General features: G+C 43.8%; 1 protein-coding gene across 3 annotated transcripts in view; it reads right to left on the minus strand.

The window, feature by feature from the left end:
• The window catches only part of Ppp4r1 (protein phosphatase 4 regulatory subunit 1), a 56,313-nt gene that overhangs the window by 19,505 nt on the left and 10,844 nt on the right, over positions 1 to 25,964 (minus strand). For 2 of the 3 annotated variants that reach the window (XM_052191968.1, XM_052191967.1), the window contains exons 3-10: positions 18,773 to 18,857; positions 17,928 to 18,034; positions 10,950 to 11,092; positions 10,235 to 10,381; positions 9,096 to 9,203; positions 8,903 to 8,968; positions 8,217 to 8,375; positions 7,105 to 7,232 (exon numbers count right to left, since the gene is read on the minus strand). In XM_052191968.1, coding sequence (XP_052047928.1) covers positions 7,105 to 7,232; positions 8,217 to 8,375; positions 8,903 to 8,968; positions 9,096 to 9,203; positions 10,235 to 10,381; positions 10,950 to 11,092; positions 17,928 to 18,034; positions 18,773 to 18,831 — 917 coding nt within the window. In that variant the 5' untranslated portion in view covers positions 18,832 to 18,857. Of the gene's footprint in view, positions 1 to 7,104; positions 7,233 to 8,216; positions 8,376 to 8,902; positions 8,969 to 9,095; positions 9,204 to 10,234; positions 10,382 to 10,949; positions 11,093 to 17,927; positions 18,035 to 18,772; positions 18,909 to 25,964 lie in introns of all 3 variants that reach the window. The other variant, XM_052191966.1, reaches the window with a different exon arrangement.

The following is a 25,964-nucleotide window of genomic DNA, read 5'->3' on the forward strand; positions in this document are numbered from 1 at the left end:
TACACACAGAAAGTCCCAATGCTGGGGAAATGGAAGCAAAAGGCTCTCTGGGGCTTGCTGGTCCGCTAGTCTGGGTGAACTGGCAAGCTCCAGGTTCAGGAGGAGACCCTGTTCTCAACAAACAGGATGGAAAGCAACTGAGAAAGATGACTGAACTGACCTGGCTTTTACACACACACTTCAGACTCACATATGCATGCACACACATGCACACTCCAGCACAATCATTTTTAGCTTAGACAAAAATGACCACAGGAAGCCAAGCTGGGCATGGTGATGCACACCTGTTGAGGCAAGAGGATCAAGAATTTCAAAGGAGCCTAGCCCTATGGAGCTAACAAGAGAAAGCTGAGGTTATAGTTACAGATAAACATTAAACTACAAAAGCAAATTACTATCATAACAAACTAGTCAGGTGTAGTGGCACATGCCTCTAATCCCAGTGCTGAAATCAGAGGCAAGTGGATCTCTGAGTTCCAGGTCAGCCTGGTCTACACAGACTTCCAGGACAGCCCCAGCTACACAGGGAGATTGACTCCAAAACTTAACTTCTACCCCACCCCAAATGGGGGGAGGAGTCCAAAAAGAGCCGGACAGGTGGGCCACAGACCTTGGAGGAAATGATGTGACTTTCTAGAAAAACCAGAACATGCTTACAAGGCAAACAAAGAAAACCATCCCAAGAAGTGACAGGTGCCGCACACAGGCCAAGGAATGCTGAGAGGACGGGCAGCAGGCAGCAGGCACACAGGCCATCATCCTGCAGCTAAGGTGACCATGCCATGGCTGCTAGGGACGGTGCAAAGTCCAGACACATTTCTGAGTTTACCCTGCGGCCAGTACAGACAATGAAGCAACTATAAAACCTATCAGACATCTCCTGTTCCCAAGACCCTTGCACAAGTAGTGCAGAAAACAAGCAGGAGAGAAGTCCGGCCACAGGAATGGCAAGGCAAGCACCAGAGATGACACATGTGAGCACAGGTGGTGTCTCCATCAGAGCTCAAGGTGGCGAAACTGTGTGCGACCAGTCACTTCATGCAGAACCTGGTGAAACCCAGCATCTGGCTAGGGCAACAGAATAGATGCCCAGAGCACTAACTAGAGGCTGACAACACGAAAACAGTTTCCACAAGTTGCAGTCTGGCCAGATGGATGAGCCACCTGCTAAACTCCAGGCAGTGCTGTCTCTGAGCAACTGACAGACTCAGTGCACAACATGGGGTGGGGTGTAGGAGGCAAGAAATACTAAAGCTGAAAGGCAGGTCAATCAGAGGAAGCCATGCGGAAAAATGACAGAGGAGGGTCAAAGAATGGAGAACTGAGGTAACAATGTCTAAGAAGACAATCCAGGCTCCCACCACTTGAGTTAGACAGAAAGTAAAAGAACAAATGAGGGTGAATGGAGATGTAAATTTGTAACTTGAATGTGGTAAAGAAAAACAAGTTTTCTCACAAAGCACCATGTGCCTAAGTACACAGTGTACTTGAAAAGAAACACAAAGTATCTGAGAGGTTTAAAAGTATCTAAAACTTCTCAGCTTCAGAATAAAATATCAAACTTGAAATTTAAGGAGTGTGAAAAATTAATGGTGCTGCAACATTCATGTGGTGTGTGTGTGTGTACACGCATTGTCTGCATGTACAGTGTGCTGCAACATTCATGTGTGGGGTGTGTGTGTGTGTGTACAGAGCCAGATTCCCCTGGACCCGAAATTACAGACCAATTAGCTACCCTGTGGGTGCTGTGCTAGGACTTGGCTCCAGGTCCTCTGGACCAGCCGCCAGTGTGCTAACCACTGAGCTGACTCTCCAGTCCCAGCGCTGGTTTTCATGAAAGGCAAAAAGCTCCATTTTGTAATGCTCATCATTTTCAGAAGCATTTCTAAAAACGTGCTTTTTAAAAATTTAATCTACAAATTGAAACTTTATATGTACATATCATCTGAAAACATGGCCTATAGTAAAAGCATTTGATACCTGGTGCTTCTCTTCCACAACTATAAACACCTAAGTTGCGCACACCCTGCATCTGGGTGTCAAACGGGAGGTAACTGAGCAGCATGAGAGGGAGCCATCTTAAGGGGGAGCCACCAGCCTTGTTCCTGACCCACTGAACTGAGGTCCTCTTCCAACTTGTAGCCAGTGCTCGTGTGGAAAGTGTGTATGAAATATACATGCACGAGCGCTCTGTCCTGTTAGCTATTGCATGGAATCACTTCCTGGTGCCAGAAACAGATGACAGCTGTGCACTGATTCTACATTTGAAAAATACAGAGTTATGGACTGGAGAGATGGCTCAGTGGTTAAGAGCACCAACTGCTCTTCCAGAGGTCCTGAGTTCAATTCCCAGCAACCACATGGTGGCTCACAACCATCTGCAATGAGATCGGATGTCCTCTTCTGGTGTCTGAAGACAGCAACAGTGTATTCACATACATTAAATAAATAAATAAATATTAAAAAAGATTTAGAAAAAGAAAAATACAGGTAATATCTGAGAAAAAATAAGAAAAAAATGTCTAAAACTTCTCAAAGGGTCGGGGAAAATCCATATAGGCAGGCAAACACGGCAGATCAGCGCTGGGATGCTTGGGGGAAAGAGATACTGGGGTTCTTTATGTCCAGAATCACTATACATAAAAATTGAAAATTATACTAACTCGGTACTCCAGAGGGGGTACGTGAAACCTTAGACCTTATCATCTGATAAATTTAAGGTGCCCACACTTACGGCACACACACAAACCTAAATGGCTGTTACTAAGGACAAAGAATATGGAGGCCTCGGTTCCCGGCTAGCCTTCAGGTTAATTTTAGCACCGGCCCTGACAGTCCAATGGAGCCGTTCTTCCCGTTTTCTAGCAAAAGTAAATCAATTAGTATGTTGAAATTTAAAGCACTAAGTTTTCTTTTTTTAAATGATTTATTTTTATGTGAATTGGTGTTCTGCCTGCATATGTGTCCGCGTAATGATGTTGGATACCCTAAAACTGGATCTACAGACAGTTGTGAGCTTCTATGTGGGTGCTGGGAACTGAACCTGGGTCCTGTGGAGGAGCAGCCAGTGCTCTTAACCACTGAGCCCTCTCTCCAGCCCCTGTTTGTTTTTTAAAACACAAAATTATAAGAAGTGAGAAAGTTTGCCCTCGTATTAGGTTCTGGGAGATACTGTATGTGTGTGGCTTTGACTGTCCAATGTATAAATTCCCTAAACTCCACCTCCTCCCGGAGCTGCTTCCATGACAAAGCCATGTATGTGGCTTGTTGCCGATGGCAACTCAATGCTATGGTACAGGACAATGGTTCTGAGCAGAGGGAACCGAGGAGTCGGCTTCTGGATGGCAGAATTATAGTCACGTCTAAAACAAGTGCACACAAGAGCAGAAGAGGTAGCTTACAAGTTTTTCTCAAGAAGAGCCCTGAGTAAGCTGGGTGTGACAGGGCTAGCCTGTAATCCCAGTACTAGGCAGGCAGAAGCAGGAAGATCAGGAGTTGAAGACCAGCCTTCACTTCACGGGATCCTGTCTCAGTCTCAGATTCCCATACAAGTTAATTTCCAGCACCCTCAGACTTCCTTAAAAGAGGCCACGGAGCCTGGCAACCTGATACAATTACTTCAACAACAAAATTATTTACAAAACATCTGGTTACAGATAACCAAGTCAAAACAAAGCAAACAGGACACTACTTTCAAGCTAAATTCATAATTACACCAGGAAGTAATTAAATGAAGCTTTGACATTAGTGAAATATTTCCAAATTATTGATGCAATAACAATATTATTATTCAGATACTTGAGTTTTGATGATCAAACCTATAGATTCTTAGAATAATTCAGTCAAGATTTTTATTTATGGGGGTTATTAAAGGGGAAAAAAATTCAGGTGTGGTAGCACATTCTTTTAATCCCAGAACAGCCAAAGCTACAGAGTCCCTGTCTCAAATATTCAGAAAATGGAAAACCAACGCAAGTGGGGAAGAGGGCAGGTGAGGCCACTAGGAAGAGCTTCGGGGTGACCTACTGCGTAAAGGTATCAACTTTCCAAAGAATGATATCTAAAACCCACGCCCACTCGGTGGAGTCAGGTCTAGTGAAGGTTTAGCCAGCACTAACTATGTTTAGTTCAGCATAAACAAAGATAAGACCAGACAGCTGCAATGGATATGCTTGTACTCAAAGCATGATGAAAGCAAATTATCATTTCAAAAGACATGGTTTGAAACAAGTGCTGTACAGACCCTAAGCTGCTCAGTTCTCTGACCCTAGGAGCCGTGGGCATGGAGACAGTGGACACCAACAGGTGTGTTGTTAATACACGAAATGAACCTTCCCAATAGAGAGCAGTAAGAAAAAGAGGCAGGGTACGCCCAACAAACACACATGCAGACTAGTGAGCAGGCAGGCAGCAGTGCAAGGCTTTCAGCAGAGTGACCATTCTTTGCATAACTTTACAAAGCAAATCTCAATGCTTTATTCTGTCTGTAAGGAGTCTTTGTCAGATCTTCACATGTCTGGAATCAATAAATCCTTCTAGAAATCTTAAGTGACAGTAAATGTTTCAGAACAGATGAAACGCTACACATAAAATCAGCAGTAATGGAAACCTAGCAGGAAAACTTCCCTCAGAGGGCTGCAGAGAGGGCTCAGCTGTGCAGAGTTCAATGCTCACTGTCCCTTGGGAAGGCACTCTGGGTGGCTCGCAGCAGCCTGTGACACACCCCAGCAGAACTCATCTTTTAGCTTCTATAGGCACCAGCAGGTATCACATGCAATATGCTCACATGCACACATAAAACATGCATGCATACCCACACTTAGACCTCTCTCCCCTCTCTCTCTCTCTCTCTCTCTCTCTCTCTCTCTCTCTCTCTCTCTCTCTCACACACACACACACACAAAATCATAAAAATATAAAAACAAAAATACCTTATGCGTCTGACACTGACAAGTATGAAATCTAGGGAACTGAGACAACCCTGACAACAGACACCAGATTCTAGGATCATACAGGTTCCTACACTAGCTGGAAGCCACGGCACTGCTGTTTAAGGCAAGGCAGTCAAATCATTTTCTGAGGCAGCAGTACCAGTATGATGTATGACTACACCCAAGCTTTTACAGTATTTAAAACTAATCCTTTCTTATGCAGGAATTCTCTTTCCTTTACTAAATCATTAACACAAGTCAATGGTAATTATAGATAGTCCAGTGCTACAAATAATACAGACTTGCACCCAAGACACATCTCCCATTGTAGTGAAGGTCCATCAAGAAGCCACACTACAGTTAGCTGTCCCATCAAGCCGCATCCCTGCAGCCATCAGGTACAGCCCACAGCCCACAACTGCTCCAGTCACTCCTTCTGTGCATGCAGCACACAAGGCTGTGCACACTGTGCTGACAGTGCTTCTGTACTACAGGACAGCGTCTGCGTTGGCAACAGAGAATGCAATGTTAAATATCTGCTTCTACTGAAAAAACTGTCTTAGACACTTCCCTATACATTTACACATTCACTCATTAGACTCTTTCCAGACTTAAGATCAAGATCAAGTTATGTGCCAACTTTGGTACACTTAAATTGATCATTAAAAAATATAAGTGATGGGGCTGGAGAGATGGCTCAGTGGCTAAGGGCACTGGCTACTCTTCCAGAGGTCCTGAGTTCAATTCCCAGCAACCACATGGTGGCTCAAAACCATCTGTAATGGGATCTGATTCCTTCTTCTGGCATGCAGGTATACATACAACTAGGGTATTCATATACATAAAATACATCTTTAAAAAGAATGTAAGTAAACTTCACAAATGCAGAGACAGAGACATCCCACCCCCGCCGTCCTTATCAAATCCTTCTAGCACTGTTCTCAAAGACCTGGCTAGCTAGGAAGACCTAATAGAGAGATTCTCTTCCTTTACAAAAAAACAGTACCTCAGATGTGTTTGGCAGGACAGTAGGAGAACAGGCAAAAAGGTAAAACAAGGCAGCAGAGAAGAAAGGAAGAACTGTCAAATCAAAACACCAAGAAAGCAAATACCACAGTACCAAGACCTATAGAAGAGAACGGTCATTAGCATCATGGCAAGGGGCTGTGTATCAACAACATGTATGCACTTGCAGAGGCTTACACACCCTTCCCATGCACTGTCTGACCCACAGAGTTCTCTACTGAACTATAATAAAGCCTAAGAACAAATGCTAAGAACTCAAAGTATCAACGGAAATTCTTTAAATCTAGAAATCTGAAAATCAGAGTTTCAACCTCTATATTAAACTTTGGTTATCTTAAAGTTGTTCTTCTATTTAATAAGAATATTAATTTAAGGCTAATCATTAAAATGCTTCCCTCAGGCTGGAGAGATGGCTTAGCAGTTAGGAGTACTGACTGCTCTTCCAAAGGTCCTGAGTTCAATTCCCAGCAACCACATGGTGACTCAGAACCATCTGTAATGAGATCTGTCACCCTCTTCTGGTGTGTCTGAAGACAGCTACAGTGTATTCACATACATAAAATAAGTCTTCTTCTTCTTCTTTTTTTTTTTTTTTTTTTTTTTTTGGTTTTTTTGAGACAGGGTTTCTCTGTATAGCCCTGGCTGTCCTGGAACTCACTCTGTAAACCAGGCTGGCCTCGAACTCAGAAATCTGCCTGCCTCTGCCTCCCAGAGTGCTGGGATCACAGGCGTGCCCGGCTTTTTTTTTTTTTTTTTTTTTAAATGCTTTCCTCTGTTGAGGGATTATAAAGATCTCTTTGTACAGAGAATCCAAGATCCACGTTAAATTGACAATAAGAAAAATAAAGAGAGTGGACTATATACAGAAGCAAACATTCAAGCAGCATTTTAACAAAAAAGCTTTCAATATCTTGTGTAAGCACCAATAGTTTCCTAGGCAAATAATTCATTAAATACTCAGAAAGTCAGATCTGCCTTTCTCTGTGTGAGGTATCAAGCTGTGTGTTACATGCATTTTCTCAGTCAATATGTAACTAACTGAAGAGACAATGTATGTATTAAAAACTATAAAGCATTCATTAATTAAACATTTTGTGGTAAGGCAGTGGGAATGCTGTTACAAATATACAAAGTTTCACCCTCACACCTGTCTTTGTCTTCTACTGCTGAATCTTCTGAGCTTTTGCTCTCATCTTTAAAGCACTGGCCCGAGCCTGATGGGTTAGCAAAGGTGGAAATGAAAGGCCCCAGAGACTGAAAGGCTGCTTGGCGAACCTAAGAAGAGAAAAACAATGATAAACATAAGCATCAAGAGGTAGTAGCATACTTTAATTCACACATTATTTACTCTGCACATACAAAAGCCAAAGTATGTTCCGGATAACAGGAAAGCCTTGTAAAAGAACCCTGACTCTTTCTTTACTTTTTCGCTATTCTGCCACTAGGAGCTGAGTGGTAGACACTAAACAACACAGAGACAAACAGAACATACCGTTACAAAGACTCCCTGTACGCTTCAAAAACAAGAACTAACTGCAGACCAGGCTGGGCTCCAGCTACCTGCCTCTACCTCCTGAGTACTAGGATTAAAGATACACATTCTCAATACTTGGTAAAAATACACATTAAAAAACAAAAAAGGTAAAAAAAAAAAAGTCAAAGAGCCAACAACTATTAAACAGCAAGCCAAATTTAAAACATGATTTGTAAAAAATAAATAAATAAATACTTTCCAGGTAGCAAAAAGGCAACCTTTAATAACCTTCTACTGATTAGTCTTATATATATAAGTAATATAATTATAAATTCTTTCTTTTGGGGGAGGGTTTTCAAGACAGGGTTTCCCTAGGTAGCTCTACCCTGGAACTCACTCTGTAGACCAGGCTGGCAGCCCCTGCCTCCCAAGTGCTGGGATTAAAGGCATGTGCGCATGTGCCACTTTCACTTGGAGTAAATTATTTTTTAAATGTGGAATCATCAAACTAGAGAAATGGCTCAGCAGTTAAGAACACTGCTCGTCCAGAAACCCTGGGTTCAGTTCCCAGCACCCATATGGTAACTCACAACTTCCCACTATTCCTGTTTCAAAGACTAATACCCTCTTCTGGTTTCAATGCACCCCAGATATGCATGCAGTATACATATATACATACATACAGGCAAAACACCCATATACATAAAACAAAATATTAAAACAAATTTTTTAAAAAAAAATCACATTTACTTTAGATTCAAAATGTTTTTAAAAAGCAGTGTTACCCAACGTGAAGGATCACTGATCAAGTTAATAAATAGTGCTGATAACTTTGTCCGTCGGATTTCTTGACACGTGGCACAGGAGACGGCCATGAAGCACTCAGCACAGGCCTTTCGGACACCCCACACGTTATCAGAACACAGCTGGAAAAACCTGGGCAGCTGTGAGGACACACAAGGATGTCAGTCACTTCCCTGTCATTTTCTGTTTTAATGGTGGATATTCTTAAAACATATTTAAGGCGTATTTAATACTGGAACTCAAATAAAGAATCATATCCGATTTATAATTCACTCTAGAAAGGCAAAGCACCAACACACACAGCTGGCTGTCATCCCAGAGCTCACACCGAGCTCATATTGCCAATGGATGAGTAGACATTCTAAGCACAGGAACTTGTGCTTGGGGCACATGCACGTCACAACTTAACTCCTCAGCTAGATAGTTAAGTGCCGTCACGGCGAGTGCTGACCTCGGGCTGGGTCACTGTAGGACTGGGAAGCTCGCTTGCGGTGCAGCGCAGTTTCTCTCACGGTCCAAAGCTTAGACAAGCCATCCTTATCGAAACACACTTCACATGCCAACTCCCAGTCTCAAAGTTACAAACATCATTCTGGTTTGCAGTCCTGGGGACATGTTAACTTCTACTACTTTGTACTGCTTATTCTTTAATACCTTAGATACTTACCAACATTTCTTCTGTAGCTTGCTGGCCAACTACACTGCAAATATCTCCAAAATTGGCAGCGCAGACCTATAACAGAACCATCACTAACATTTCAATATCACATACGAAGTTCCTTAAAAACAATCATTACATTCCACATACCAGAGCACCATGTATTCTTAAACACGGAGACCAAAAATGGATGCAGACATACCTTTCGGACATGAAACATTCTACAGTCGCAGCACATCTCGCAAAACCTAGGGAGGATGAGACGCTCTGTAATATCCTTCCCAACCATGGGGGCCATCTTGCACATTATCTGAAACAAGTGAGAAAAAATTCATATTGAAAACATCTAAGACCTTTTAAGTTAAATTTAATAATTTAAAGAAACACGTGCCACAACGACCCTAGTAGAATCTGTGTGACAAGTTTCACAGACTGAGGCATTAGACTTCAGAAGGAGGTGTCCTGGAACTGGTTGTGGAACTCTCGGCTGGAGCAAACATACTGAGCTATAATTACGCTGTTAGTTAGGCTCCCCTATATAACCAACAGTTATACCAAAACTGATTTCCTTAATTGGAGAATTTCTGAAATGAAAACACGATTGTTTGGAGCTAGGCAGGGGTGATGCCTGTAGGCTGGTGTGATGATTTGTATATGCTCGACCCAGGGAGCAGCACTGATGGGAGGTGTGGCCCTGTGGAGTGGGTGTGTCACTGTGGGTGTGGGTTTGAATACCTTAGTCTGCCTGGATCTAGAGTATTCTGCTAGCAGCCTTCAGGTGAGGATGTAGAACGCTCAGCTCCTCCTGCACCATGCCTGCCTGGATGCTGCTATGTTCTGCCTTCTACTGAAGCTCTGAACCTGCAAGCCAGCTTGAATTAAATGCCCTTTATAAGAGTTGCCTTGGTCATGGTGTCTAGTCACAGCAGTAAATCCCTAACTAAGACAGTTGTGATTGTATTAAATGTCACTGAACACTATACTTTGGTTAATTTTTATAAGTTTCACAACGAGAACTGTTGAGGAAAAAAAGCATCTAAATATTTGTTAATTGATATCTACTATGTATGAAATAATGAAAAGGGAATTGTCAAGTGGCAGAAAGCTAGAGGCTCGCCACTGTTCTCATGGACAGCCTGGACTCACTCGCAATTTCTCTCACTAATTTTTTTATATCAACCAAGGATGATTGCTAGAGATATAAAGCACACACGCTCTGTATCCAGGCACCTTTCCATCCTCCTGTCTTAGCTTGGGAACCAAGGATGGGAGTGACAACACACACCTGCACAGTCTGCAAGCTCACTGTCGGTTTGCCTAAAAGGAGAGTAACAGACTTACAGCCACAGCCTCTGTCTTCACGTCGTCATTGCTGTCTGGGGCAGTCAGGTCTATGAGGACAGGGCACACCTTGGTCTCCACGTCAAATCGCTCAATCAGCTCCTGCTCCAGCAGAGCCAGCAAGGCTGCCTGGCTGGTCTTCCTCACCTGCCAGGAGAAACACCGCAGTATAAAAATGTAAAAATCCATGAACTCCTAAGATAACCAGGCAGTGGCAACACACGCCTTTAATCCTAATGTCTGGGGGGGGGGGGGGAGGAGGATCTCTGAATCTGAGGTCAGCATGGTCTAGTGAATTTCAGGACAGCCAAGGCTACATAGAGAAAGACCAAAACCAAAACCAAACAAATTTTCTACGACATTATTGTTGCATATGGGAACACTCCTACTAATGTAGAAACCTATGACTTGTAAAACCTAGCAGGTATTTGTGGGTACTCCCTTCAGTTCTCACAGAGACAGAGCCTCACAGACAGAGTGTCGCCGAGGGTACCCGGAGGACTGGTAAGCGGGCACCCTTTATGATGGGATCAGGGTTCTAACACATTTGTTAGACTCTCAACACGCCTTAGTCTAAGATAAGAAGTCACTTCTGGAAAGTACAAGAATGAAGTCAGCCCTGAAAACCATTCAAATTCTATCACTTGGGATGGGCCATTCTACATGTACTATGCTATATAAAAGTCCCTTAAGAATAAGTAAATACAACCCTTACCTGGTTATTCTGGTCTGCAAGATATCTCACCACAATGGGTAGTAAGTACTTGGAAAACGCATATGGTATGGAAGGCCGGTTCTCCTGACAAAACAGTGCGATGTGCGGCACCTGCTCCATCAGCTCCGCTCTCACGGTTGGTTCTAGGGAAACAGCAGCACGTGAGCAAGCGCCTCCTCTCCTCCCTCCGTCTGTGCCTGAGGCCACTCAGGACTGGCAGTAAGAATTCACAATTTTCTCTGACCCGACACTTCGCTCCTTTAATGAGAGAGGAAGTCACTCCCAACCTACATGGACCCTGGCTCAGTGTACACTGGGTAAAGAACTTACGACGATTGCCTTGACCAGGCACCTAGAGCGAGTCACCTGACCTGGGAGGTAAATACTCGATCTGGCATTCCTACCAAGTCTGTGGCAAGAGACTGCTGTAAATGATGCCAGCACCCCAACAGGCTATCATCTGCAGACTCCAGGATGTAAGAACTACCTAGGAAAAGCTGCAAAGCCAGTGGGTCCTCCTCTCAATATCATCTCTGAAAGATTATAACCAGACGTCAAACAACTAATTTCCTTTATAAAAACATTAAAGGCAACAGGGATCACAGTTAAAAGGTAAAACAGCATTGGTGACAATAAGTATTGAGTTAAATATATTCATGTTACTGCTAAAGGGAAAGAAGAAAAAAAATACAAACAAGCAAATTCAAAACCAAGCCCGTGGCTGATGGACACCAGCACGCCAGTGACCCGCCATCACACAGGCACGAGGATACTAGGTTAAGCAGCCATCAGTCACACCAGGCCTCCCTCCAGAGACCTCTGGTGCTCGTTAATGACTGTGTTTCTAGTCACCTTAACATAAATATACATGGATGGATCCAGTGGAATTGCAAATCTCAAAAGAGAAAAAAATTAATTTGGCCTTCAGTAGAAAATGCACTGGCATTTTACAAAGCTAAGAGTTCTAACAACAAACCACATTTGGAATTTTATTATATTGTTGTGTAATGTGAGATAACTTCTCTTGAATAAAAAAAAAATCCAATTTTAAAACACAAGCATATATACTCAGATTTTTCTTCACAGGCTCCAGTTATGAAGTTAACAATGATTTAGCTCCATATATTTAAAAGCAAAAAGGGTCACAGCAACAGTTTCAGAAAGAATGAAAGTGCTGGAGAGATGGCTCAGAGGTTAAGAGCACCAACTGCTCTTCCAAAGGTCCCAAGTTCAATTCCCAGCAACCACATAGTAGCTCACAACCATCTGTAATGGGATCTGATGCCCTGATGTCTGAAGACAGCTACAGTGTACTTTAATAAATAAATAAATCTTAAAAAAAAAAAGAAAGAAAGAATGAAATCAGAAACTTTTCTTTCTTTAGAGTTCTGCTTAGGCAAACAGAGGGAAGAAGCAGAGGTAGACAAGGCACAGAGACAGACAAGGTGTGTGTCCCAGGTGGAGAGGAGAAAAGCCTGACGTCAGGAAATGCTGCTGTTAACTGGCTATTTCCTAAAAGACAAAGGCTGGAAGGACTGCTCAGCCGTTCAGAGCTCTGACTCTTCCTCCAGAGGACCTGGGTTTGGTTCCCGGCAGCTGCATGGCAGCTTACAACTATCTAACTCCAGGCTCAGAGGATGTGATGCTTTCTCCTAACAGCAGGCACATACATATTCTTAAGCAAATGTAAGAAACATTTCTAGGAACATCTTGTAATATATATGTATATGTGTGTATTCTATATATACACACACATACATATATAGAACCTTTATTATTCAATTTCAGCAGTTATATAAATATAAACAAAAAATTAAAGGATCTGTGTTAGATAATACATGAAAAATAGTATTACTTTGAGGTAGGGAAAATTTCTCAAAGATACAAATAGTACTACCCATAAAAGAAAAGAGGCCTGGCAAGGCGTGATGCACGTGAGTGCACACATTATCTGAGCCATCGGTGGCAGGTGTGGGCGGATCTCTGTGAGCTGCAGGCCAGTCTGGTCTACATGGCAAGTTCCAGGTCAGCCAGGGCTAGGCACTGAGACAGAGCAGGGCAAGGCTCTATCCATCAGAGGTGCTAGTGCACAGACGGCAGGGCAGACCCCACCCCTGAAACATCAACCACAGACTTGTATTAGAAAAAGGCTCCTTATGAAAAAACTCTAAGAAAAAACCTGACAATTAAAAAGGGAGAGCTTTGAACAAATATTTTAAGAAAGCCATCCAAGCAGCCAATGAGCATGCGACCAGAGCTCACCTCACAGATGGTGGTCACAAAGCCATTTAGTGGGCCCCCAGGAAGTTTGTATTTGCTTCTGTCTTGACCATGAGGGTCCCACAGTGGCTTAGAGTTGTTAGCAAGTGGCAAAGGTTCCGTGGGACGTCATGGTGTACTGGTGTGCTGAGTGTGGTGCATACTGTGAGTGTGGGGAGACCCTCTGCCTATGGGTCACATGTGGGTTAGGGGCTCTGCTGAGTGCGGTGTATACTGTGAGTGTGGGGAGGCCCTTGCTCTGCTGAGTGTGGTGTGTACTGTGAGTGTGGGGAGGCCCTTGCTCTGCTGAGTGTGGTGTGTACTGTGAGTGTGGTGTATAATGTGAGCGTGGGGAGGCCCTTGCTGTGCTGAGTGCGGTGTATACTGTGAGCGTGGGGAGGCCCTTGCTGTGCTGAGTGCGGTGTATACTGTGAGCGTGGGGAGGCCCTTGCTGTGCTGAGTGCGGTGTATACTGTGATCATGGGGAGGCCCTTGCTGTGCTGAGTGCGGTGTATACTGTGAGCGTGGGGAGGCCCTTGCTGTGCTGAGTGCGGTGTATACTGTGAGTGTGGGGAGGCCCTTGCTGTACTGAGTGTGGTGTACACTGTGAGCGTGGGGAGGCCCTTGCTGTGCTGAATGTGGTGTATACTGTGATCATGGGGAGGCCCTTGCTGTGCTGAATGTGGTGTATACTGTGAGCGTGGGGACTTGCTGTGCTGAGTGCAGTGTATACTGTGAGTGTGGGGAGGCCCTTGCTGTGCTGAGTGCGGTGTATACTGTGAGCGTGGGGACTTGCTGTGCTGAGTGCGGTGTATACTGTGAGTATGGGGAGACCCTTGCTGTGCTGAGTGCGGTGTATACTGTGAGTGTGGGGACTTGCTGTGCTGAGTGTGGTGTATACTGTGAGTGTGGGGACTTGCTGTGCTGAGTGTGGTGTATACTGTGAGTGTGGGGAGGCCCTTGCTGTGCTGAGTGCGGTGTATACTGTGAGTGTGGGGAGGCCCTTGCTGTGCTGAGTGCGGTGTATACTGTGAGCGTGGGGACTTGCTGTGCTGAGTGCGGTGTATACTGTGAGTATGGGGAGACCCTTGCTGTGCTGAGTGCGGTGTATACTGTGAGCGTGGGGACTTGCTGTGCTGAGTGTGGTGTATACTGTGAGTGTGGGGAGGCCCTTGCTGTGCCGAGTGCGGTGTATACTGTGAGTGTGGGGACTTGCTGTGCCGAGTGCGGTGTATACTGTGAGCGTGGGGACTTGCTGTGCTGAATGCCGTGTACACTGTGAGCATGGGGAGGCCCTCTGCCTGTGGATCATGTGTGGGTTAAGGCCCTTCTCAGTCCAGGTATCTATTCACCATATTTCAGAAATGTCTGGAGCAGGTATTTTTGCTGTTGTTACTGTTTTAATACTGAGAATTAAGAATGAGTGAGTGAACCACATTTCATACAATGAAGACTTAGCACTCAGATGAAGAGAAATGGAAACAGCACCCTAGATTAGTACCATCCCTCTCCCCGAGAGGAAGCTCCATTTGGATCCGAACAGCTGGCCTCTTCAAACTTCTGTGGAATCATATTTAATGTAGCCATTTTATCTGATACACAGTATGCTGCACTGGACTCACTGCTTCAGGCTGGGCATGCTGCTGTCAGTGGCCATAGAGACAAAACTAAACTTCAAAAAGATTTTAAGACAGGGGCATAAAGTCAGGTGGTGGTAGCGCACGCCTTTAATCCCAGCACTTGGGAGGCAGAGGCAGGTGGATTTCTGAGTTCGAGGTCAGCCTGGTCTACAGAGTTCCAGGACAGCCAGAAACCCTGTCTCGAAAAAACCAAAAAAAAAAAAAAAAAAAAACCAAACCAAACAACAACAACAACAACAAAATCAAAAAAAAAAAAAAGGTGTGGAAAACAATATTCCAAAAGCCAATGGCTGAAATGTTCTGACAGAATGAACCCTCAAGTGTTGCAGGGTATTTGGTCACATTGTAACCCCTGAGTTTGTGTTATTTACTTGGGGGGGGGGGAGCTGTTTCTAGCTGTGCGGTGGCTTTAATTCCCGTGGGTAGAATAGGCACACCCTCAGTTCACACCTTTAAGCTTGGAGAAGGAAGCGTCCATGTTTGAAAATCATGCCTAATTGAGTGTCAAAGTGACAAATCAGAAATATTTGACAGAATTCCATTTACCGAAGTCTCACAAGAAGGAGGGAGAGACAGGGGAGAGAGGAAAGGAGAGGGGGAGAGGGCAAGTGCAAGGTGGGGTGGGGGGTGCAGACTGAGACTATGAGTAATAGCTTGGAGGAGTTGAACCAGCCACCAGGGATCAGAAAGAACTAGGAAGGGTGAGCATATTCGGTAGTCAGTCTCAGAGCCAGAAGCTTCTGGGACTAGGCCTGGGTGAGCAGACTAAGACAGTAAACCTCGGAGACAGTTACTTCAGGCAAATAAAAGATACTTTAACCCTGTCTCAAACAAAACAAAACAAAACAAAAACAAAAACAAAAAAAAAGATACTTTGACACTCAAATTCTAGAAAACAATGAGGAATTTGAGTAGAACCCATCTAAACACAGCACAGTAAACCAGAGTTCCCCTGGAAAGGACATTCAGAAGCAAAGAAACAAAGACAAAACCAGACTGGCTGACGTCTCCACAGGAAAGCTCCTCAATTTCTACTCTAGCCTCCTCGGACTGTGTAGTCAGACCAGCAAACAGGACACCTCAGGGACAGACCAACCTTGCCTCTCCCTGCTCAAGTCACTTTTTTAGAACGGTTTGTAGGCACTTCAGTGGCTCAGAGGCCCGGCTGTGTAACAAGCTGTACACCTCGCAATGAGTCTTCCGGTCATGCCTTTCTCAGCAAGCCCCGCTCGAGCTGTGACCTGGTGGCAGTCAGTCACAGGCAGCCTTCTAACTGGACAATCCCTGCGCCCTGCCCCCACACCTGTGAGCCTCGGCTCTCACCTGCAACCTGCCGGCTTCTGACTTTCCCCTCCGTGTGTGGTTAACCTAACAAATCCACTATTTAACACAAACAAGGTCTACAAAATCATACTTTACTAGACTCTCCTAAAGCCACTTTAGAATAAGTAATAACAAGAAAAATTATGTAACAAAGATAAAATACATTTACAAATGTATTTTTCACTCTTAAAAGAAAACTTTAGATTTGAACCTTAAACTTTAAGGTTAATACATCAACTGCTTATTAAAGAGGTAGTTCATCTCCTGTTTAAAAGATGAGCCTGTTGAGAAGCCGAAGAGTTTGTGAGAAATTAAAAACATTTTAATAGATTTAAGAAAAAAGATTTCAACCTTTTTTTTTTTTTTTTTTTTTGTAAATTCAAGTATATACATGTGCTTAAAACCTGCTACTGGGGGCTGGAGAGATGGCTCAGTGGTTAAGAGCACTGACAGTTCTCTTCCCAGCACCCACATGGAGGCTCACAACCATCTGCAATAGGATCCGATGTCCTCTCCTGGTGTGTCTGCAGACAGTTACTACAGTGTACTCATATTAATAAATAAGTGACTGGGGAGCTGGCTCAACAGGCAAGCAGAGACCCAGCTCTGACCATCGGCGCTCACGTGGAAGTGGGAGTGACCCTCGTGGCCCAGCACTGGGAGGCAGAGGCAATAGGCAGTCCCTGGGGGCTCACTGGGTTTTACTCCTCCCCAAACAGCAACTCCCAGGTCCAGCGGGGCTCCTGTCCCAAGGGGATAAGGCAGTCACACAGCAGGACCCAGGTCCCTCCTTGGCCTCTGCATGCATGAACACACACATACCATGTATACAATCTGGCTTAAAATGGCATATTCTATATTATGTTTATTTTACCATAATAAAAAAACACATCTTAAAAAATATCACATTATTATTGTCTAATTTTCAAATCAAGTTCACTCTCTACCTCTCGATAGAGCCTTATTTTATAACCCAGACTAGCTGGAATTTACTATCCAGACCAGGCTGGTTTCAAACCAGAGTAATCCTCCCACTTTGGTCTTCTAAAAGTTATGATTACCAACATGAACCACCATGCTAGGCTTAAATTTACCTCTTAAGAAAATTCTCCTGTTTTTGTTAGAGTAATAAGCTAATTTTCATTTTACAACCATGGTGGCATGCCACTTTAATCTCAGCACCCACCCGGGAGGCTGAGACAGGAACTCTCTATGACTTCAAGGCCAGCTTAGTCTATACAAAGAGTTCCAGAACAACTAGGGCTACACAGAGAGACCCTGTCTCAAGAACAAAACCAAAAACCATTAGCCAATGTTTTTCATGTAAATCAGACAGGAAGTATTATTTTCCCACAAACATTTAAAGCCTTTTCCATTTCTTCCAATTTACTCTAAATAACTTAAAAATTGTTGTGTTAATATAAATCACAGAAGTAACCTAATTTCTTAGAATTATACTGATAAGAAATTTCCAAAATTAAGTAAATGACATAAGCAAACTGGATTTTTTTTCCACTTAGAATTATTAAGTTAATAATTTCCTTTCAAAAAAAAATTGGGGGGTAGAGGGTCTATATGTATAGTACAGAATAGCTTTGAATACAATCTCTTCCAGAGTCCTAGGTTTAGAGGTGGGGGTCATTTGCCAAGGTCTTGGGAAATCTTAACTCTCATCTCTACAATAGGTTTTGAAATACAGATTTAGTGGAAGGAGCCTTTCTAGAAACAATGCATTCATTTCTCAGTAAACATCTACCTGAGTCATCGGCTAATCGGCTAATTCTTTCCAAGACAGCAATGCAGTCTCTCTCATCCTCGCAGACTTCCCTCAGAGTATCCAGCAAACTCCGGGCCACCATTTGTCTACAGGAGAAGATCAGATGGTGGTTAGCACCACCAGTACCTGTTATTTAGAACTTCAAAATATAGAATCCTTATGTTTCATAAAGACAACTTTTCTTTTTTTTTTTAAAGATTTATTTACTATATGTGATTACACTATAGCTGTCTTCAGACACTCCAGAAGAAGGCATCAGATCTCATTACAGATGGTTGTGAGCCACCATGTGGTTGCTGGGATTTGAACTCAGGACCTTTGGAAGAGCAGTCAGTGCTCTTAACAACCGCTGAGCCATCTCTCCAGCCCAAGACAATTTTTCTTATTGCAAGTCACATACTAAACTTGTAATTCTTAAGAAGCAAAAGTTGGTAATGATTTTACTGATAAGATTATTACCAATTTTTTACCTTTATCCAAATAACTAGGGGAATTTTAGTCAATTTTCACTTCAATTATCCTGCCATCACAATAATGGTAACACATCTTCACCCATTATGTTAAAAGTCATATTTACTAGTATGAGCTTTATTTTCTACAGTCAAAAACATTCACAGACTTGAGATTCCAGAAGGACTGACAGGAATCGTGTCAGGTCAGCGGGTGGAGGAACAATACACTTCCCAATAAGCGATTAAATGGTAATCAATTAACCCAACAACCAACAAGAGCCGTGGAGGGCCTGACTGCACCTGACACCTCCTGTGGGCGGGAGCGCTCTGCACCCTACTGAGCGAGACTCTCCGTGAAGAGAGCACACCTACCTGTTAAACACGTTCTCACTTGCAGCATACTTGTCCAGCCTCCCCAAGGGTGTCAACATTTCATCTTGTGAGACGAAGTCCAGGGCTGAAGGTATAATAATCACATCAGACTCTGAGCTGTAGTCATCCACACCAACTAGCAGAGACATCAGAAATACTCCTTATAACACTCTGAAACTCCAAGCGCCCCCTGCCTGCTGAAGCAGTGAATGCTTCATTTAACCACCTTAAAACCTCCCCGTGCTACCTCAAGGACAGTCCTCTCTCTGGCCTAGCAGGTATACTCAGTGGCTGCAGAGGGACAGTACAGAGGCATACAGGGACTAGTCTCCAGCCGGGCAGCGGTGGCACACAGCTTTAAGTCCAGTACTTGGGAGGCAGAGGCAGGTGGATCTCTGGATCTCTATGAATTTGAAACCAACCTGGTCTACAGAATAAGCTTGGGACAGCCAGGGCTACACAGAGAAACCCCCGCTGTCTCAAAAAAACAAACTAACAACAAAATAAAACCCAGAACAAAACAAAAAACAAAGCTTTTTTTACATGTTTATTTCACATAATGGCTCCCAGCACTTGGGAGGAAGAGGCAGAGGCAGGCAGAGCTCTGAATTTGAGGCCAGCCTGATCTACATAATGAGTTCTAGGACAAACAGGGCTTACATGGTGAGATCCTGTCTCAAAATAAGACAAAACAAAACAAAACAAGAAACAAAACCCCTAAAATTTCATGCTCACAGAGAAAGCTAACAAAAAACACAGAAAGGCAAACACCGACTTAGTCAATTCTTTCTTTTTTTCCTTTCTTTCTTTCTTTCTTTCTTTCTTTCTTTCTTTCTTTCTTTCTTTCTTTTTTTTTTTTAATTTTTTGAGACAGGGTTTCTCTGTGTAGCTCAGGCTGTCCTGGAAGTCACTCTGTAGACCAGGCTGGCCTCAAACTCAGAAATCCGCCTGCCTCTGCTTTCCAAGTTCTGGGATTACAGGCGTGTGCCACCACCACCCAGCTAGTCAATTCTATAATAAAGACACTAAAGCTGAGACGTGTTTGGCTTTGTTTGCCAGAAAAGAACTAAAAACCGTAATTAGTATTTATATTCACTAGACAAGTATTAAATGCTCCTGTGTCAACTACTAGGCTTATGTTAGGAAAACAAATCATGAAAACACTTATGTCAAGAGTTACTATTCCGTTAAGAAAAGCCTGTGTTAACCAATCACTACAGTTGCACATCTCTCCACACCCCAGGCAGATCTGCAGCAGCTGAGGGAGGGGACCAGCTAAACCATGCAAGAGAGCTGAAGGGCCGAGGAAGAGCAAGAGAGGGAGACGGAATCAAGGTTCCCAATGTGTTCACCGCATCTCTGTAACACTGTACTACTCAGGCCGCCTAACGAGAATTCTCCAGGACTTCACAAGTAAGCACACAGGATTAGACTACTCAGGTACCTAACTTAGGCTCTAAAACAAGATTCCCAGAGTCCTACGTGATTGCAAAGACATCTGACACTCAACAACAGTCAAATCATCAGTGTCTAATATACAACTACAAAGCAACAAGTGGACATGGAAAAGCCAGTTTAAAAAAAAAAAGAGCACACCACAAATAGAAAAACTCAGCAACAGCAACAACTCACAAGGACACAGAAAGGCTGTACATGCACCCTGCGTGTAAAGTGCAGCATGGGCTGGGCCTGCAACTCGTGGGAAGGGCACAGGGAGGGAAGGAATACAAATATCCAAAAATCCCTAACCTTCTAGTGAAGGAAAAACAATGACAAGAAACCCACATCAGGTCAGATCAACAGATAATACAAAAGAAAGGAATGGGGCAACTTCAAAAAATAGCACTAAACAAATGGAACAGAAAATAAACATAGCAGATCAGAGTATCATTCATTCAACCATAGGAAAATGTCAGGCATTCTAATATGCACATGTGTGATGTCTCCAAAGGAAAAGGGGGCATATATGAATATTTGAAGAGGGCTGGGGAGATGGCTCAGCGGTTAAGAACACTGACTGCTCTTCCAGAGGTCCAGAGTTCAATTCCCAGCAACCACATGGTGGCTCACAACTGTCTGTAATGGGATTTGATGCCCTCTTCTGGGGTGTAGGAAAAGAGTGACATTGTACTCATACACATTAAATAAATAAATAAATTTATTTATTTATAATAAATAACCTTTAAAAAATAAATAAAAACCTTTTTAAAAAATTTTTGAAAAAATAATAAACCCTAGAAAAATCCAAATTTAATGAAAACTATTAATCCATAGGCTCAAGGAATCCCATTAGCAAAAAACAAAGAACAGTAAACTTCTGTCCGATATAGTGAAAAGGCCCTGGTCAGAGCCTTTTAGCTAGAGATGGCTCGTCTCACATATGAAACAGAATATAAGACATACAGTCTAGAAGACAGTAAAGCAGCAACCTCAGAGTCCTGGCGAAGACGGGGCGGGACGGAGGGCTGGAAGGGCAGCGCCCTCAGGTTAGCAACTGACTGCACTGCATGCATGTGGTACAGACATACATACATACATGTGGACTAGACACTCGTATACATAACTCTATTTTTAAAAAGAAAGAAAACAAGATCAGCCTACTACTCTATACTCAACAGCCAGAAACCTTTCAACTAAGGCTTTTTCAGACATGCAAATGCTGGCGTCGGCATGCAGACATTCAGTAGTAGAAATACTGAGCCGGGCAGTGGTGGCCCATAACCCCAGCACTTGGGAGGCAGAGGCAGAGGCAGGCGGATTTCTGAGGTCAGCCTGGTCTACAGAGTGAGTTCCAGGACAGCCAGGGCTATACAGAAAAACCCTGTCTCAAAAAAACCAAATTAAAAAAAAACAAAAAACAAAAAACAAAAACAAAGAGTTAAAAGCTAGCCTGGGCTACTTGGGTTACATACCAGACAGACCCTATCTCATAAAAGAGAAATACTGAAAGGTTGAGATCTACAGGGAGGAACAGAAAGAGCTATCAGAAACAACAGCGGATAAGAAAACAAGGAACTAGGTGTGAAATGTAAAGCAAAACCACGTGGGGTGAACTAGTAATGAATACGATGCATATGCAGACACAGCTGACACGACACTCCCAGACAGCACAACACAGCCCAGCACAAGCCACACTCGCCAGTGAGACCAGGGTCCCAGCTGGGATTAAAACACCAAATCATAATCTTGAAAACCATTATATTTGAAAATCAAAGATGAATAAATAATAAATCCCATTAATAACCCAAATGAAAGGAGGAAAAAAGGTAAAGGAATAAAACAGATACAGAACCCACAGATAGAAGAAGAGCCAGAGAAGAAGTTAAAGCCAACTATGTTATAATTAGGAACTAATTGTAAATGGCCTAAATATGTCCATTAAAAGACAGACTTCAAACTGGGCTTAAAAACCCACACTGAACCATATAGAAATAATTAGTGCAGAAAATTTTCACATTATTTCTAATCTATAATTGATAAAATACCTTATTCATTGTGAACTAAGAACTGTAAGAGCCACTGGACACTTATTTGCCCTCAGTTTTCTCCTTCCTTCATAATGTCAGGCTGCTGAGCTGGCATGGTCTGGTCAGGCACCTTTATGCAGGCTCTAGAATTCTACGACTATGACCACACTGTTTCATCAGAGTCTCCTGCGGGCCACAGCTAACTGGCTCTGGGTCATGAAAGGTGGGAGGAGCAGAGAAGACCCTGGTAGCAGCTGCTGTTTAACACCACTGCGCTGAGGACCAGCAGGGAGACTCATCTAAAATGCACATTCTTAGGTCATATCCTCAGATAATGATTATGCAAGTCTAGAATGAGGCCTACAGACGTCTATTTTGATAAATATCCTCATTAATTTAAATGTAGACATACATCAAACAGCCAATTCTGAAAAGCACACCCGTAGAGAACTGGGACGCCTCATCTGTTCCTATCTGTTGTCATGGAGGACCACGTGTACTTAAGGACGCGCCTCCCCTCCGGCATGGAGGCCGTGGGCAGGCTCTCTTCTACTGGTACTGGGGGTGTGGGGCAGTAGGTCCGCGGAGTCACTCTGGCCTGAGTTATCTTCCCTAGTTTATTTAAGGTTCCCCACCCCATCCCACCCTCAACTTTTCCCACAAGATCTTACTGTGCCCAGCCAGCCTAACCCACAGTTCCCCTGCCTCAGCACTCTAAGTCCTGGAATCCTAAGCATGGATCACACCCGTGTTTTCATCTGTTCTTGACCATAGATTTCATCTTAGTGGAGGCCAGAAAGCTTTGACTACAAATGACTAAAATCAGTTTAAATCTTACCCAGGCCACACTGCAAATGCTTACCACAGGTTATGAGAAACTTAGTCAAGGCTAGCCTGCTCTACAACACAGCAGTGCTACACAGAGAAATCTTGTCTCAAAAAACAAAAACAGACATTCAAAATAACCGAGTCGACTAAGCCACTTACTTAGACTCTGACATTCACAGTGGTCTGACTGGGCCTGTCCTCACAATGGTCCTCCTACTTCTCCTTGGTGTTGGGAATGCAGGTGCGCACACCACACTGAGCTGCCACCAGGACTTTCAGGCACCAATAACAATGTGGTCTGTAAAGTATCTGATAGAGCCCATAGATAGACCTTCCCACGCCACAACTCTGCATTTGGAACGGTTTCTGGAGATTTAAATCTCAATGTTCCTTCTGTGTTTTAAGTTTTCATTCATCCTGTGAACCAGCAAGTAGGACAGCACCTACACTATATATAGTGGCAGGTAGGGACCAAGTGATTTGTAAAAACAGGCATAAAGGTAAACCTGAGGAGGTGCGCATCTAGGAATGCATGTGTGCACAGGGGCACCCACATATCCTACTTTTAGAAGGTTTGATAAAGAAACAAAGCCCTTTCTTGGGGAAAGATGTGATTGGAGCCTGAGAAATAGAACAGAGAGGTCCTTCTTAGCAAAAAATCCAAAAGGTGGTGTTCACTTTTAAACCCAGAAAGCGTGAGGCAGAGGTAGGTGGATCTCTGAGTTGGAGGCCAGCCTGGTCTAGTGAGTTCCAGGATTCTATGTAGAGACCCAAACCACCAACACCAAGCTAGCCCAAATCTCTATTTCTGTACAAAAGCCTGCCACATCAAACCTGCAGGGACTGTCTGTCAGCAGAAGCGAGAGATGCTCGCTCTCACTTGTATAATGAGACTGACACAGAAACCCACTCTGCGGGCAATTCTATACTTACTTTCTTTTTCTTTCTTTCTTTTCTTTCTCTCTCTCTCTTTTTGGTCTGTCTGTCTCTCTCTCTCTCTCTCTCTCTCTCTCTCTCTCTCTCTTTCTTTCTCTTTTTTTTGGTTTTTCAAGACAGGGTTTCTCTGTGTAGCCCTGGCTGTCCTGGAACTCACTCTGTAGACCAGGCTGGCCTTGAACTCAAAAATCCTCCTGCCTCTGCCTCCCAAGTTCTGGAATTAAAGGCATGCGCCAACACTGCCCGGCAATTTTACAGTTTCTTTTTTCTTCATGATCACTTCCCATTTTTACCACAGGATTTTGTCCCAATATGCTTTCATGCTTGAGATTTTGTTTCTTGGTAACAAAGAAAAGCCTGAGATGTGAAGTTCCAGGCTGGGAAGGAGACAGGCTGAGCTGCCGGCCAAGCTGAGATAAGCCAGTGAAGTCCCTGTCACCTGTCGCCAAGGTGTTGAGGGAGGCGGCTCCCAGGGAAGCTAACAGTCAACAGTGAGACCCCATCAGTAGATCTCAACTCAGAAAATCTCCACACACTCGCACACGTGCACAAACATGTGTATAATGCTAACACACACACACACAATTTGTATTTTCTTTAATCATACAACTTAAAATGTTTTAGTTTTCATTTTTGCTTTTAATAATGTTCACCATTACAAACAGTAATTTTCTATTGAAAGGGCAACAGAAATCTTAAAAAAAAATCTAAAGGGAGGGGGAAAAAAGCAAGGGGCTGGAGAGATGGGTCAGTGGTTAAGAGCACCAACTGCTCTTCCAAAGGTCCTGAATTCAATTCCCAGCAGCCACATGGTGGCTCACAACCATCTGTAATGAGATTTGGTGCCCTCTTCTGGTGTGTCTGAAGACAGCTACAGTGTACTCACATACATGAAATAAATCTTAAAAAAATAAAAAACTTCAGAAAAGGCAACTTTTTTGTCAACATGACACAAACTAGAGTCAACTGAGAAGAAGGAATTCCGGCACACCACATTTGTTTCCCTGACAGGGCTGAGGATATGATTAGGTGTGGAACACTTTATTAACAATTGTTTACATTTGGAAACCACATAAGCAGTAGCAAGAACCCAGAAGCAGGGAAGAACACTCTTTCTCTTCTAAGGAAGACTCAGTTCGCAGCAGCAGCATCAAGTGAAGGGCAGTCAGCCTTAACTCCAGTCAGGGGGCGGATTACTGAGGGGCCCCTAGAGTCACAGAGCATACGGAATGTCTCTATGGGAATTTATTGTGATGACTTACAGTCTGCAGTCCAACTAACCCAACAACGGGCAGCTGTGGATGGGACGTCCAAGGGTCTAGTAGTTGCTCAGGCCCACGAGGCTGGGGCTTTCACCTGGTCTTCCGTAGAAGTAGGTTCCAACATTTGTGCTGGCGAGTGCAAGTGGGTGAAGACGAACATCTCTTTCCATTGTCCTTCTGTGGGCTTCTAGCAGAAGGTGTGGCTCAGACTACAGGTGTGCACCACCACGCCTCTACCTGACCTAGGTGTGGCTCAGACTACAGGTGTGCACCACCACGCCTCTACCCGATCTAGGCTAATCTTTACTTGGAATTTGCCCCGACTCCGGCTGGCCTTGAACCCCTACCTGCTTGCCCGTCTCTGGGCTTTAAGGCACGCACTACCTTGCCTAAGCTTTGCATGGCCACTATACCTCAAGATCAAGTGCCCCCATTTCTGGATAGTAGTCACTCTGGATGCAGTCAAGCTGACAACCAGGACTAGTCATCACCGGCATGATGCTCTTCTGGTCTAGATGAAGGAGGAGTGCTGTGGAATGATGACACGGCCAGCACACTCAATCAGAGCGGGTTCAACTACATCAACACAGGCCTGGGCCTGTGAGCATTCGGTTAAGGAGGGAAGGAGCTTACAAGGCCACACCCTTCCTTCCCCAAGGATTTCAGAGGTAGGGGGTGAGTCTAGCTCAAGAGAGCCTC

Source organism: Apodemus sylvaticus, chromosome 9 (assembly GCF_947179515.1).
Source record: "Apodemus sylvaticus chromosome 9, mApoSyl1.1, whole genome shotgun sequence".
Lineage (NCBI taxonomy): Eukaryota > Metazoa > Chordata > Mammalia > Rodentia > Muridae > Apodemus > Apodemus sylvaticus.